This window comes from Dermacentor andersoni, chromosome 3 (assembly GCF_023375885.2).
Source record: "Dermacentor andersoni chromosome 3, qqDerAnde1_hic_scaffold, whole genome shotgun sequence".
Classification (NCBI taxonomy): Eukaryota; Metazoa; Arthropoda; class Arachnida; order Ixodida; family Ixodidae; genus Dermacentor; species Dermacentor andersoni.
This window is the reverse complement of record NC_092816.1, coordinates 40,589,067-40,604,380: the sequence shown is the minus strand read 5'-3', so window position 1 is coordinate 40,604,380 and position 15,314 is coordinate 40,589,067. Positions and strand designations below refer to the sequence as shown.

Below are 15,314 nucleotides of genomic sequence, written 5' to 3'. Positions count from 1 at the left end.
AACATTTGAAGATTTACGATTACAGCTTGTGAAAGTAAGGCTGCGTCAAATCACGTGTTATATGTACACTTTTGTGCGTCCGGCCATTATGCGACTAATTAATTGGTGGCGAGCGCAGACGGTACGCTGTGATCACTGGTCGCAGAAACGCGCCACTCCGCTTATTCGGTGGCAAATATGTTTAATGACGAAAATCTACATGCCCCCCCCCCCCCCCCCCCCCCACACACACACACACTTTCTTTTATATATATGGCACATTATTCTTTAATCGCGAATACAAGCAAGGTGAAGTCTCTCTAGTCCTCGTAGAGTTGTGTTTGAAAAGGCGTACGTAGCCAGGTGCTAGCACAACGATGCTCTGTTGTACGGATATGACCTCCGAGATTGTGCGGCGCTGGCGGCGACTCTCCGCCGTGCCGCCCGATCTCGGAGGCTACGACGCGGGAGCTCTGGTAGGAAGCTGCGAATGTCGCTCACCGGTCATGGAGCCGACGCCAATCCAGAGCGGCAAGTGGCGGTTGGCTATGAACAGCTTCATGAGAACGTGCGCCGCGTCCTGCTTGCGACGAGTCTCGACGCTGAGGCGCGTCACCTGCACGCTGCTGTCCGCGTTCATCTTGCGGCCCGACCACACGCCCACGGACACCACGGCGCAGTAGTATAAGACCATCAGCAACACGGCCAAGATGTTCAGGGCCATCTTCACCGCGGGAACGTCGGGACGAGCTCTGCGACGTAGGATCGAACGCGAGGTATGCCGCGTGCTCAGCCACGATGACCGTGCAGCTTCTTCTTTGCACGAATCGCGCGTGTTGAAGCTCGTGCAACGGTGCGTGATACTCGTACGTTGATAATGATGATGATTGCGGGCATTGGCACATACCCACAAAGTGGAGGATGATAGATAGAACGCTTTGGGGACGAGAAAAGCAGATATAGGTCGGCAGGAGGAGCTTTCTCTCTGGCATGCTACTCCGCGTAGGAGAGAGGGCGGAAGGTAAGGAGAGAGTGAGGATGATGGTGATAGCGGGCACTGAGCCACCCGTACACGTGTGATGGACATGCATGTGCCGACATGCACGCCTCACCCACGACACAACGCTCAGGCGTCTGCCATGTACGTCTAGCTATAGAGCCTGGAGGTAAGGCAGCTCTTCGTTAAAAATGTCCAGAGTGCTATTATTGCTCGCAGTGCAGTTTACCTGCTGTTCCACAGCCCCAAGTCTTCTGATCTGAAAGGGATCTGTCGTCCAAACGAGACAATGTGGCATGATGTGTTCGACATTAATTTAACCATGGAATACGGCATAGCAATCTTGTATATACAACTTTATGGTCATCATTTGGAATTCTATTTATAAGGAAACTATATAAGGGTGGACCATTGGACCAACAGAATGGGTGCCAAAAGAAGGGAAGCGCAATCGAGGACGGCAGAAAACAAGGTGGGGTGATGAAATTAGGAAATTTACCGGCGCAAGTTGGTATCGGTTGACGCAGGACAGGGGTAATTCGAGATTGCAGTGGACATAAACAGGCTGATGATGATGATCATGATGAAGGAAACTTAAAATGCCTGAAGTGAATGAGGTTAGCTACATAGGCTTGTTGGTAGGCTATCTGTTGGTTCGGTTGCTGGAAGTTAGCGCTGCGTGTAGTCTCACGCGCCTTCCTTGTCCGTGTCGTTGTGCCTGCGTTACTACAAATTAGAAGCTGGAAGTCAAAATTCGACAATACAGCTTGCTTTGCGGAATCCTGTGGGAGTATTCTGTAAGTGTCCACTTAGTGGACGTGTCCATTTTGTCTGTTGCTGAAGTGCTGATTGGTTGGGAGAGCATGTCTCCTTCTGACGCGTATCCCAGCCCGGCCAATCAAAACTTTAGCAGCAGACGAAATGGCACGTCCACTAGGTGGACACTTACAGAATATCACCCCCCCCCCCCCCTCACACACACTGATTTAGGCAGAATTTTCGTTATCTGTCCGGGGACAGCTTTGCCGTAACGGTTAAAGTGGAAACTACAGGATCATTCATGGGACACTCTGGCGAACGAATTTGCTAATTCATTTAAATATAGTCTACTGTCATTCGGCGACATTCTTACGTGGACCAGCCGTGAGTGGAGAGGGACCAACGAATGAAATGTCCGCCAAACATTATCAGATATGTTAGAATTATTAAATAGGTTTATAGTCAGTTAATGGACCAAAAAATATCTTAAGAGACAGGACATTTCACCTAAACTTTTAGGTGAAAATGTATTTGTTATTTGATCACTGGCTTTTTTTATACACCGTTGCTATTTCAATGTCTTCTTTTCTTTAGTTATCTTTCTTTTGTACGCTTTCCCTTTCATCCGATGCAGAGTAGCCAAACGGGCAGTTAATCTGGTTAACCTCTCTGCCGGCATACCTTTCATATTTTATTTTCTCTTGCAAAGTTTAGATTTTATTTCAAAGTTTCGAACATTCGCAGGCCCCTAGTAAACTCCACAAATCAATCACAGTCGTTCGTCTCGTTGTGCGATTACTCTAAGGGAAGCCCTCTCACGAGCAAACCACTGTCTCCGTGAACAAGCTGCGCTGCATGGAATTTCGTTGCGAGTGAGTGAGTGAGTGAGTGAGTGAGTGAGTGAGTGAGTGAGTGAGTGAGTGAGTGAGTGAGTGAGTGAGTGAGTGAGTGAGTGAGTGAGTTAACTTTATTCGGTCCAGAGCAGACGCGGGGGAGACCCCGCGCCACCAGCGCCACCCAGTTAGTTCCACGTAGGGACCGCGAAGCCGAGCTCGACAGCCCGATCGCGGGCACTCTGGAAGGCCAGGGTTTGGTCGTTGAGTTCGGGGCTGCCCAAGAGCGCAGCCCACCTATCCTCGCTGAAGGAGGAGCCGATGGCTTCACACTCTCACAACACATGATGCGATGTTGCCGTTAGTACACAGGCAGGGCAGTCCGCACTGGGATACCTTTCAGGGTATGTTGCATGTAGGACCGCAGGGTTAGGATACGCACAGGCTTGTAAAAGTCGAAGGGTCACCTCCCGCGCCCTGCATAAGGCAGGGTACGGGAGGGGGAATACTCCTATTGACAGACAGTAGTGTGTGGTGATCTCATTGAACGTGAGCGAGGGTTCCCCGCGGGGCAGGGGGACTGCGGAGGCGGCGCAATCAGTGAGTCCTCGCGCGGCCTCGTGCACGCCCTCGCTAGGGTGGCCACCCTACCCTCGCTATGGTTAGAAGTGCCCTCAGTCGACCCCAAGTGAGCGGGAAACCAAGTGAGAAAATGGGGAGAGATACTTTTGGCGCCTTGGAGAATGCGGAGGGCCTGAGGTGAGACCATCCCGGTTTGGTAGGCCTTAATGTCTGCCTTGGAATCGCTATAAATTGCCTCTCTGCGACCACCGAGCACAGCTAGCGCAAGTGCAACTTTTTCGGCTACTATATACGGGCTTCGAGGCGCGCACCGTAGCGGATCAAGTGAGCCTGGAATCGGTGTCGACGATGGAGACGGCGAATGTCTCTAGCAGAATACTTTATTAGCTTTCTTTTGACTTCTTCTTAGCGGGGACAGATTGAACATGTCTGCGAAAGCAGGACGCGTGAACTGTATTGAATGCCGTCATCAGATCCACATAAGCTGATGATGATTTTCATACTATGTACGGCCACGAGGGATGCTCCACGAGGGATTGGCCAAGATGCGCACGGCATGTTTAAAATAAAATAAGCTTAAATGAATAAATAAGACCCAATAAGAGAGTTGAAAATAAACGCAGAAGAGAACTCGCGCAGTATTGCCTGAAGGTCCAAGCAATAGCAGAGCGACGCACAGCAAGTCATTTTCATCTTCCTCTGTGGCATCATTCTACGTCCGCACAGCAAATGCTCTTATCGTTGTTATTGTCATCATCATTGCCCCCAGTCCGCATAAACATAGTAAGCGTGGAGAATACTAGATTTCAGTGTACACCCAGTGGCTGGTCACTTGTCGCACGCACAAAGACCCGACTACGCAAAGCTCTATCAACGAGTCTGCGCGGTAGCGTCTCGGTGCCGGTCGCGCTCCTGGCGCCAGAGTTTCCGATACGGCTGCGCTCTTCGTCTGCGAATTATTTGCGAAGTTTATGGCTTTCGTTTATATACGCGCTTCACATTTTCGAATACCGTAACCAAAGAGGCATTTTATTCACCGCGAAGTAAAGCACCGCGCACTGTGCCTACACTGTAAGAAAGATCAACTCCTCCAGCGAAAGCAATTCGCGGTGAAGCACGTGCAAGCGAATGCACAAACGCACACACATAGCTCCGACGACGAGCACAAATAAGTTTGTTCGTCGATCGCCTCGTGGCATGCTGCGACATTTTATTGCTTCGCCGGTTAGACCTTCAGGCGGAGGGAACACACCAGTAGAGACCGCAGATGCATCAGGGAGGTTGAAAATGTTAAGGCACCTGAGCAGCTCACCTGTTGATCTGCATGCACAGCAGCATGTGCAGCTAGGTTAGCGGCCTTATATACTGAACTCACCAGCAGGCATATCCATTCGGACAGATGCGTAAAAATGTGCAGCGACGTCTTACGTTGTCCATTTGTGGTTTGCGGGAGAAAGAAGTAGAAACGTATATTGCGGCGCATTACACGTACGCCTAAGCCTAAAAGCAATAGAGTGCCAGCAGCTCCTTTGTGCGGGCGATAATTGGCGGTCCCCTAAACTCCAGTTTTAAGGATTCTCGCACATCCCGTTGTAGTACGTTTGCAATGGTAAACATTTGTGCAATGACGATAGGGGAGCGAATTAGCGATAATACGTTTGTGCAATTACATGTGCCCGATGATTGTAACCGCACACCACTTCCTCTATATAGCAAGCCAGACAGCTGGATGAGCCGACTCCTATGCATATACAAAGTGATTTTCCAATGTCTCAAACAGCCTTGTGCATAACCGAGCCGATGTTTATCAGGCGCCCCAATTGGGACCATGCTTTAAGCGAAAGTTTAGTAACTAGAAGACTGAACTTTTCGCTTAGGTATTCATTTCAAATAACGCGCAATTATTAACGTTGACCACGTATAGAACAGGCACATCGTTTGGCTGTCCGGTGCCTGCAGAAACCTGCACAGTTCAGCATGCTAAGTTGACAGTTAATTTAGCTCAATTGATGGACGTCCTAGCTTCCAGTCACGCGGCCCATTCTTCCCCTTAACCAGCCAAGTCGGCACAAAGGGCACGCCTCCCTGGCAGCTTGTACCGTGGCCTCAGAGGTGCGCATGCGCGATCTTGGTAGCCACGTTTGCACCACCGAATGCGTGCTGGAAGAAAGCGTCCCGCCCAGGCTGTCGTCGTCCCAGACATACGGGAGTTCTCGCTGAACTAACGTTTCCACGAGACGAATGTGCCTGGCGACCGCACTTTGGTTCGCCGAACCACTGTCATTGTCATCCGCACTTGTGGCAAGCACATCGCCAGTGTCTTCGCTATGAACGCGCTGTCCATTTACTATCCCGGTTACCCGGCACAACACACACGCATCCGGCTTCTCACACACACATACACATATTAAGAAGAAGACCGCGAAGCTCAACGGCGAGCGAGGCCTTCCTTGGTGCTGATACCATGCTGCGGTTTAGCACGATTTCGCCCCAGGACCGGGTGCGACCGTCCTTGGTACAGCGGTGCAGGCGGCACAGCATGGTCCCGGTCCAGGACAGGGGGTGTGCTACCGCGCTGGCATCGAAGAACCGTATTGTCCAGGAAGCAACCGCGCCCGCTCGTTCGCTCCCCCACAGGCACTATTTGTGCGGGAGCCTGCTGCCATGCCGCCCCCTCCGAGAGGAGCCGGATATCTCCGCTTCCTTGATGGTCATCTGCGTCTCGTTGATTGCCTTCTTGGCGTGGGGCTGCCGATGCTTGCCGACGCGACCACCCCTTTTGCTCCTCTCGGGCGTCCTTGCGGAAGCCGCAGCAGCCCTAGACTTGCGTCGTCTGTTCGAGCCCGTCGTTCTCTGGCTGCGATCGCTCTTGCCGGACGTCTCTAACGCGGCCACGCTCGTCGCGCGCGACCTCCCAGCAGGCATCTGCGAGCGCTCGCTCCTATTGGTCAGCTCCGACCTGACGCTCTCCGCACCTGTCTTGGTCTGCTCGTACTCGGTGACCTCCTGCATGGTTTCGGGTATTCGGTGCCTACGGCCTTTTCTCGTACATAGTATTTCATGCAACGTGCAATTCTCATGGACAGCTCGACCGACATCCCGTGATGTGCCGTGTGTAACAACTACGAGAATCCTGTGTACAGGGCACCGGCTACGAGGCTACGTCTGCCTGCACCCAGACGTAGACGACTACCACAATGCGGTGCTAATCTCTCTTAATCTAAACAAATAAATTTGTTTGTTCGCTTGCCTATATGTGTCTCTCCTCCAGTAAAGAACGCGCCAGACCACCTCTGCAAATGTATAGTTCTTGGTAGGGTATATATGTTTCGCGGGCCCTGTGGAGTCCGCGAGCGGTTTCAAAGAAATCCGCAGGGACATATGGGAGAAACGCTTTATGTGAGAAGCAATGCTCAGTGCACATTTTGACGGCTTGTACTCGAGTGGAAAATATTGATAGCAAAGTCGAGTACGAATAGCAATGTCGAGTTGCTCCTGAGCCTGTATAATAATAATAATAATAATAATAATAATAATAATAATAATAATAATAATAATAATAATAATAATAATAATAATAATAATAATAGAACGTCAATACGTCACGAAGTTGCTCTAATGATCTCGTTTTATAGGAACTTTAGTCTCATCCATTTGAAAATAAATATACTTCGACTTCAAAAAACACTACCTCGGTAAGAGCGATGTGTAGCAGGACATAAAATACATCGAGTAACTACGTCGAATTTCTTTCTCCTTGACTTTACTTCACCTCGATCCTTTATTTCTAAAGCTGTTACTAAAATCGCAGCCACGACGACGATCTGCCCCTTAAACGCCATTCTGCTCGGCTGTCTGAAGTGTATGTGACACGTGGATCGCGGTGACATGCGGCTGACTCAGAAGTACGGGCACGGGCCTCCGAGATCTTTGATGTGCAGCAACGCACCCCGCCGAAAGTTTCGGAGGTGATGTGGCAGCTAGCTACATCAGTTTGTGCGGAGCTTTATGAAACGGGGTTATTAGTTTCGCTGAATACCGAGGCAGACCCATGTTCGAGTATACATTGGATAGGGATGTAACTTATGCTCGACAACTCGCGACTGACATAATGCGCACAGCCACGTTCGCAACAAAAACAAAATGATGCTAACGCGCTATATAGAGAGCTAGCCCTTCTCGTTAAAACGCGATTTCTTGTTACTCGCTACGTACAGGTCTGGTCCAGAGCTTGTCGGCGCGTCGGCTTGAACCCTCTCCGTGTTGCGGCGCGCGGAAGCAGCCGAACACGTCGCAGTGCGGCGGCAGCCAGTGCTTCTCGAACGCCATGGCGGACACCAGCGAGCCGATGACGAGCGCGGCGAGGCTTAGCACCATGCAGGCCAGCCGGTAAGGAAACTGCTGGGCCAGCTCGGGATCGTGCAGTGGCACGCGTATCGACGTCGTCGAGCCCATGGACGGCTCGCCGCACAACCAGCGCGAGTAGGCACCCAGCGCGAACGCTGCGGGAGGCCGTCCCAAACGACCATTCATGTTGAAACATGGCCTCCGAGATCGGATGGCGAGCGAGCGCCTCCAGACCTCGGAGCTCCTCTTTTGAAACTTCGAAATTTCCGCGCTGACTGAGTGGATGACTGAGTGCGGCCAATCGGTGAAACGAGCAAATGATTGCTCCAACACTTAAACACAAAGGGAACGCTTCTTTGTCGAATCACTGCTCTCTGTCGCATTCCTGTCTTCGTGCCACATATGACATCTTGTCTGCACCGCTTTCTACATACGCTGATAAAATTTGGCCTCGCTAACTCGTGGCCCCCGTTCGGAGAAGATAGTAGTATTCAAAGAATATGTCAGAGAACCACCAACCAGAGCAAAATTTTATCTTCGTCCGCTCCGCGTTCCGCATTCACTGTGCTTCACTATGTTTATATACTAAGATAGCTAGCTCAGTGATAAAAAGGTGCCATTTCGGTGAGTTGTTACACATGTACGGTGAAAAACAACTCACCTTCATACGGACGCTGAAAGAAAAGACATACACCGGCGTTTACCTAGCGAGTGTCAGCCACCTTATGATGATGATCTTTTGTTGGAATCACCTATGTTCAGTCGGCGTCACCCTTGTGTAGAGCGCTGGAACGGCGGCCTCCGGGGCCCTCCTGAGGCAGCCAGCGACGTCTAGCTAGCTGCTGGGCACGTTTTGGCCCAGCAACTGCTGTTAGACGTCATTGGCTGGCTCCTGAGCGCTCCGGCAGCCGCCGTTCCCCCGCTTAACTGGTCAGCAATCCAGACAACCATCAGCTTTAAATCGCAGCGGTTCTATACGGGGCTGGCTCGATGAATATACGGGCACTGCATTACAGTTTGCTGAATTGTCTCGGGACTTTTGTTGCAGCAGGCATATGCTTCGTCCTGTTGCAGAAGTTAGTGTCACACAGCACCACTCACGGCCATGGCGGCACATGTGGAACATGCAGCACAGCTTCTGAGATTTGCGTGCAATCTTGGAGGCCATGCAGGCAGCGTCACAGAGGCTGCAGCCTTAATAAAGTTTTTTTTTCTATGGTCTTTTACCTATGATAGAGCCATAGGTGTTGGTGTCCTTGAGGTAGAAGATGCACACGAACTGCGGGAAGAGGAGCACGTACACCACGTCCGAGCACAGTGTCCACAGTTCGAGCACCGAATGCACCGACAGCGCCAGGTAGGTGGCCGAGGCGCCGATCAAGCAGACCGCGATTCGCAGAATCACGGCCACTTCCGTCTCGGACGCCTGCACGAAGAAGGAACACCGCACAGTTCACGACGGGCGTGGGAAAAATACTCCAGATGGCGACCTGCATCAGCAACGCGCACTGGCCAGGTGGCGTCGAGGCTGTTTCAGCTTCCTATACGAGGGCTGTCCACGCCAGCCACTTGGACTTCGGTGAAAATGAGACGACACTAAACGGCAACTGACGCGCGCCCGTTTCATGGCATGCTTGAACTTGGTAAGCGAAGCGTTGTCCGACCCACGGTAGCGTCAGAAAGCATTCAGCATGCGACAGAGTTTATATGGCATCAGCGTTTGTACCAGAGTCCTTCTAGGCGAAATTTTATAAAGGGAAAATGAGACATCCGCCCAAACGTAGCTAAGTGCTACAAAGGAAACCCATACAGAATCCGCTGGGTTTTTTCTTTCATTTTTTTTTGTAGCACTTAGTTACGTTTGGGTGAATGTCTCAGTTTCCCTTTATTGACTACTTCTCTCCACCTTGCGGGTTTCCGCAGAACCTCAGTTTCCCTTTATTGACTACTACTCTCCACCTTGCGGGTTTCCGCAGAACCTCAGTTTCCCTTTATTGACTACTTCTCTCCATCTTGCGGGTTTCCGCAGAACCGTTAGGTCAAACTCTTGCCCTTGCTTCGAGTTGTTGACAAATTCGACTTGGCCCTGCCATCTGCTAGCCGCCTGGTTAGCTCAGATAGTAGAGCGACTGCCCCGGGTGGCGGTGGTCCCGGGTTCGAGTTCCAGGACGAATTTTTCTTCAACTACGAGGCTTTTCTTTAGAGGAACCCGTATGGGTTTCCTCTGTAGCAACTGCTACGTTTGGGTGGATGTCTAATTTTCACTTTATTAATTACTTCTCTTCACCTTGCGGGCTTCCGCAGAACAGTTACGTGCACATTCTACATTCCATAAATGTGAAATTGTCCGTTGACGTGTTGACTTCACATGTGCTTGAGTCTGCAGTTCGGTAGCTGTTGAAAGTAGATAAAAATAATTTAACAGTTTTACTATATTTTTTTTCGCGTTACATTATAGATTACGTACTGCCAGCCCAGCGCCTACGTTATCACTAGAATGGACTGGTCGTGAGCAGCGGATGATAAGAAATGAAGGAATAGAATCAAGCGAAAGATGCGGTAGATTCGCGTTCTTTAACGTACATGCACCAAATCCACGGTACACAAACGTGTAGGCGTTTCCTCTTCAAGACAGACTGGTGGGCTAGTTGGTATTGCATGTTAATGTTTTTAGCGCAAAAGTAACGCACGACACGAGGGAAGGCAGACAGGAAGCAGCGCTAGTGACATATGCGCCTTCTCCCGTGTCGTACGTTTCCTTGCGCTAAAAATATTAAGATGCTTCTACATCAGAATGCGACCACCGCGGTCAGGGAATCGAACCCCTCCAGCTCGTGCCGAGGACGCCATGGCTGCTGTGAGCCACTGTGGTCGGGTAATCGAACGAAAAGAATCGCTACATTGTTCTGGCCCAGCTTTGAATCATTCTTTTTTTAAGATTTGCTTTTATGGCGGTTTGCATTTCGGCATAGCTTTGGTACCGTCTAGTGCATAAACACTGCATGGGATTACACGTTGAATAGGATGAAAATAAACACAACTGCGCAATCACGTTTCGTTGTATAGCATTTAATTAACCGCTTCACGTACATTCTAACATGTGCGCTGTATCTGCATACTTCTTGTTCCAATTGCACACGTAATAAGACAGTTCTGCATTGAACTGGCGTATTGCTTTCAGTTGGACAATATATTTTCCGACCGACCGACCGACCGACCGACCGACCGACCGACCGACCGACCGACCGACCGACCGACCGACCGACCGACCGACCGACCGACCGACCGACCGACCGACCGACCGACCGACCGACCGACCGACCGACCGACCGACCGACCGACCGACCGACCGACCGACCGACCGACCGACCGACCGACCGACCGACCGACCGACCGACCGACCGACCGACCGACCGACCGACCGACCGACCGACCGACCGACCGACCGACCGACCGACCGACCGACCGACCGACCGACCGACCGACCGACCGACCGACCGACCGACCGACCGACCGACCGACCGACCGACCGACCGACCGACCGACCGACCGACCGACCGACCGACCGACCGACCGACCGACCGACCGACCGACCGACCGACCGACCGACCGACCGACCGACCGACCGACCGACCGACCGACCGACCGACCGACCGACCGACCGACCGACCGACCGACCGACCGACCGACCGACCGACCGACCGACCGACCGACCGACCGACCGACCGACCGACCGACCGACCGACCGACCGACCGACCGACCGACCGACCGACCGACCGACCGACCGACCGACCGACCGACCGACCGACCGACCGACCGACCGACCGACCGACCGACCGACCGACCGACCGACCGACCGACCGACCGACCGACCGACCGACCGACCGACCGACCGACCGACCGACCGACCGACCGACCGACCGACCGACCGACCGACCGACCGACCGACCGACCGACCGACCGACCGACCGACCGACCGACCGACCGACCGACCGACCGACCGACCGACCGACCGACCGACCGACCGACCGACCGACCGACCGACCGACCGACCGACCGACCGACCGACCGACCGACCGACCGACCGACCGACCGACCGACCGACCGACCGACCGACCGACCGACCGACCGACCGACCGACCGACCGACCGACCGACCGACCGACCGACCGACCGACCGACCGACCGACCGACCGACCGACCGACCGACCGACCGACCGACCGACCGACCGACCGACCGACCGACCGACCGACCGACCGACCGACCGACCGACCGACCGACCGACCGACCGACCGACCGACCGACCGACCGACCGACCGACCGACCGACCGACCGACCGACCGACCGACCGACCGACCGACCGACCGACCGACCGACCGACCGACCGACCGACCGACCGACCGACCGACCGACCGACCGACCGACCGACCGACCGACCGACCGACCGACCGACCGACCGACCGACCGACCGACCGACCGACCGACCGACCGACCGACCGACCGACCGACCGATTGATTGATTGATTGATTGATTGATTGATTGATTGATTGAACACAAGGTGCGAGCGGGACGTGGCGCAGCTATAGAATTGAACAACTCACGTCCGGCCGTATGAGCACGTGGTAGACGTTCTTGGTGACCATGGCGGAGGCGCTGAACATGGACGAGTCGGCGGACGACATGACGGCCGCCGTGATGCCTAGCATGCCCATGATGGAGACCACGGGCGTAGTCAGGTAGCGGATCGACTGCGGCAACACGCTGGACTTGTCGCTCAGCTGCCACGGGCCCGGGTAGCCCGCTGCCGTGAAGTCTGCGCCAGAGCATGCGTGCGCGCGCATACCGTCGTGAGTAGGCGTAGAATTTGCTACCTGCAAGCTCCCTCATGGGACACTAAAGGGGAAAGTATACTTGAGCTGCGTTAGTAATTTACTACTCGATCTGTTATACTGAAAAAAGAAAGACCAACCCTTCCCCTACCGGAAAATGGGGGTAAGCGAATCTTGCCCTGCGCACACCTGACCTAGTCAACTGTGCGAGACGAAATGAGACGAAAACTCGCCTGGCGAGGAAACATATTGGTGCCAAGAAAACGTGCACTCACCAAGAATAAAATTTAAAAAATAGACGTTTCGGGCCCCGTACGGGTCCCTTGTTTATATGGGCCCGTATACGGGTCCCTTGCATGGGCCCCGTATAGGAGTCCCATGCTTATATCTTCATTATGATGAAGGGACCAGTAAGGGGCCCGAAACGTCTGTTCTTTATTGTTCCTTTATTCTTGGCACGTGCACATTTTCATGGCACCAGTACACCTGACCTTCATCACGGATAAGTAACCCACACGTAACGGTGACAGATTGCTTCGGCCTCACGCTCCCTTAACTCGGCGTCTTCTTCACGTTGCTGTCGGATTGTCTGGGCTCGGGCGGCTCTAACGGCTGGATCGACACGACGACGGCGAGCTGATTCACGGGCGAGTTCTAGCCGCCGCTCTTCGAAGACTACCTGTTCCTCTGGGAACGCACAACGCGTGGCCGTCCCATCCGTTTTCGGAAACTGAACGGAAACGAAGCCGCCGCAGAGTGCGATACCCTTTCTGCCCTTTTCCTTCCCGGCGGAAGCAAACCGGCTGTTATTGCAAAGGTTGCGCGCGTGGCATGAGCGTGCGCCTATGCAGCTGGAATCCTTGCTGATGACTCACGCTCCGGCGCCGGCGCAGCTGTCCACTCGTCAACCCGCCCTTTCCCGCAGCTGCTCTGCTCTGGGAGTAACTGGTCTTTTTTTTTGCGTGACCACAACGACACCAGCGAAACTTGTGAGCCAATACAACCTTCGCTTGGAAAGCCCCTCTTACCCCGAAGTCGGAAAAGACGCAAAAGCGAAGGACAGGTGGCGACGCCGCCTTGAAGTTGCCGCACCAACAGACCGTGACGTCACGGATATTGAATGCGTCTGCTGGAGCCTATATTTAACCCTTCATCGGTAAAAAGGGAGTTCATCTTTTCTTTTTCTAGGAGAGACTGCAGTTTTACAATATCTTAGAGCCACAGCGTCCCAAATGTGACAGAATACTTGTGAAATCCGTGATGTCACACTGACATACCGGCACCGAGTTTTCGGCGCGAAATAATAAAAAAAGAAAAACGTAACATTGCCCACCATTCTTTCTTCTGATGATGATCGTAAATTGTCGCGAAATTAACGAGAGCAGAGTTCTCAAGGAATACTTTATCACAGTCGATAACTAATTTGTTATTTCTTGTTAGTGGCTCCTTTAGAGGCCGACTGCAACGACATAGTGGATCCTGTGAAGAATGGTAGTATCGAATAGTTTGATATGGAACAGCCGCCGCTTGAAATTTCACGCATGCACTACAAGTGGGCGGGCTGCGAAAATCTCTCAAAAATAATCGCCAACTCATGGCCGAATGCTAAGTGTTGTTGCCGCCTCATAGATAGAAATCAACATACACTTTAGCGGTATGGTAATAAAACAAAACATCAACATAACAAAAATAACAACACATCGCTAATACGAGGGGAAAATCTTGCCCCCTAAAGAAGAAACTGTTTCCAAAAGAAAATGTTTGTATTTAGAAAAAAAGCTAGTTCCTTTCAAAACAATATCGATCGGCGTCAACACACTTGTCCGACCATTTCTCCCACTGTTCGAAGCAACTCATGGCGACCCAAGTCAACGCCGCCGCATTCAGACACCCTGCGCGCTGTGGTTATCCCCGCTTCCGCGCTTCTGCGTCGTCCGCAGTGTTAGCGCTGCCGCATGCGCACACCTTTTAGAGTAACGGACTCACCGCATATACTCGCGCCAATAACAGCTCTAAAAAAACGCGACACAGAAGACGAAGCATACACGAAACAGCCACTGCGGTATAGTCAGCCCTCTCCATCTGCTATCAGCAATTACTGCGTACTTGTCGTCCTAGCTGCTGCTCCGATGATCATCGGTGGCAAGGCCATGAAGACGCATCCTACGGCGGCCACATAGGAAAGTACCTCGGCGGCGAAGTCGCTCTTGCAGCCCAGTATGCATTGAAAATAGACCTGTCCGGGCGAGACCATCATGTCAAAATTGTGAGGCTTGAAGGTGTGCTGAAGAGAGCTGCCAAACCCATATATGTTTACTGTCTAGTGCAGTTTGAGAATTCTGTTTCTGCATTTATTAGACGAGAAAGAATCCTTTGTTAGCGGAAGAAATTATTGTTTCTGTTTCAATGTTGCGCAATGAATTTCTTTGTAAATTCGTTAGCAAATAGGCCTGAGAAATCTTTAGAAGCGGTTCACTTAAAGAAGTCTCAGTTTCGCCCGACAGGCGAAGCATCGATTGCTATAGAAAATTGGTGGACAGATATGCGAAATAATTATAGTAGTTTTATCGGCCGTATAGATTCGTAAACATTCGCTTACAAACTAAATTAACAAGCATGATGTCACGCGCACACAGGCCAACACAAACACATCTCACTCAATGAGCGCGGACACTCGGTGTTAAAACGCTGGCGTGAGGAAGAGCGGCAGCAGCAGCGAGCGAATTGACCTTCGTGCTGCCTCTCGCTTCAACGCGAATTATGCGGTGAGAACACGGCGCACTCGAAGGTATCAGCCCTCGGCCCACCTATACTCAGCCCTCGTCGCATATTGGTTTCTAGATAGGGCCCGTGCGGCCAGGACATCGCCGAGCTATATGTAGTCGCAGCCATAGTACACCCCTCCCCCTTCCCTATGCTTCGCACGCGGTGGAAGACGGCGCGCTTCCTCCCCGCCTCCCTCCTTGAGCGGGAGATCATGTCGCCA

At 52.5% G+C, this 15,314-nt stretch overlaps 1 protein-coding gene and 1 long non-coding RNA gene across 6 annotated transcripts in view; one reads left to right on the top strand and one right to left on the bottom strand.

Moving 5' to 3' along the window:
- LOC129381519 (high affinity choline transporter 1-like) overlaps nt 1-15,314 on the bottom strand; it is a 58,497-nt gene that overhangs the window by 36,034 nt on the left and 7,149 nt on the right. For all 5 annotated transcript variants that reach the window (XM_072287122.1, XM_072287123.1, XM_072287126.1 and 2 more), the window contains exons 4-6: nt 14,435-14,564; nt 12,101-12,312; nt 8,725-8,923 (exon numbers count right to left, since the gene is read on the bottom strand). In XM_072287122.1, the coding sequence (XP_072143223.1) occupies nt 8,725-8,923; nt 12,101-12,312; nt 14,435-14,564 (541 nt within the window). The remainder of the gene's footprint in view (nt 1-8,724; nt 8,924-12,100; nt 12,313-14,434; nt 14,565-15,314) is intronic.
- Nucleotides 674-8,717, top strand: LOC129381526 (uncharacterized). The gene is made up of 2 exons (XR_008609702.2): nt 674-755; nt 7,368-8,717. It is a non-coding gene; the product is annotated as an uncharacterized lncRNA (long non-coding RNA).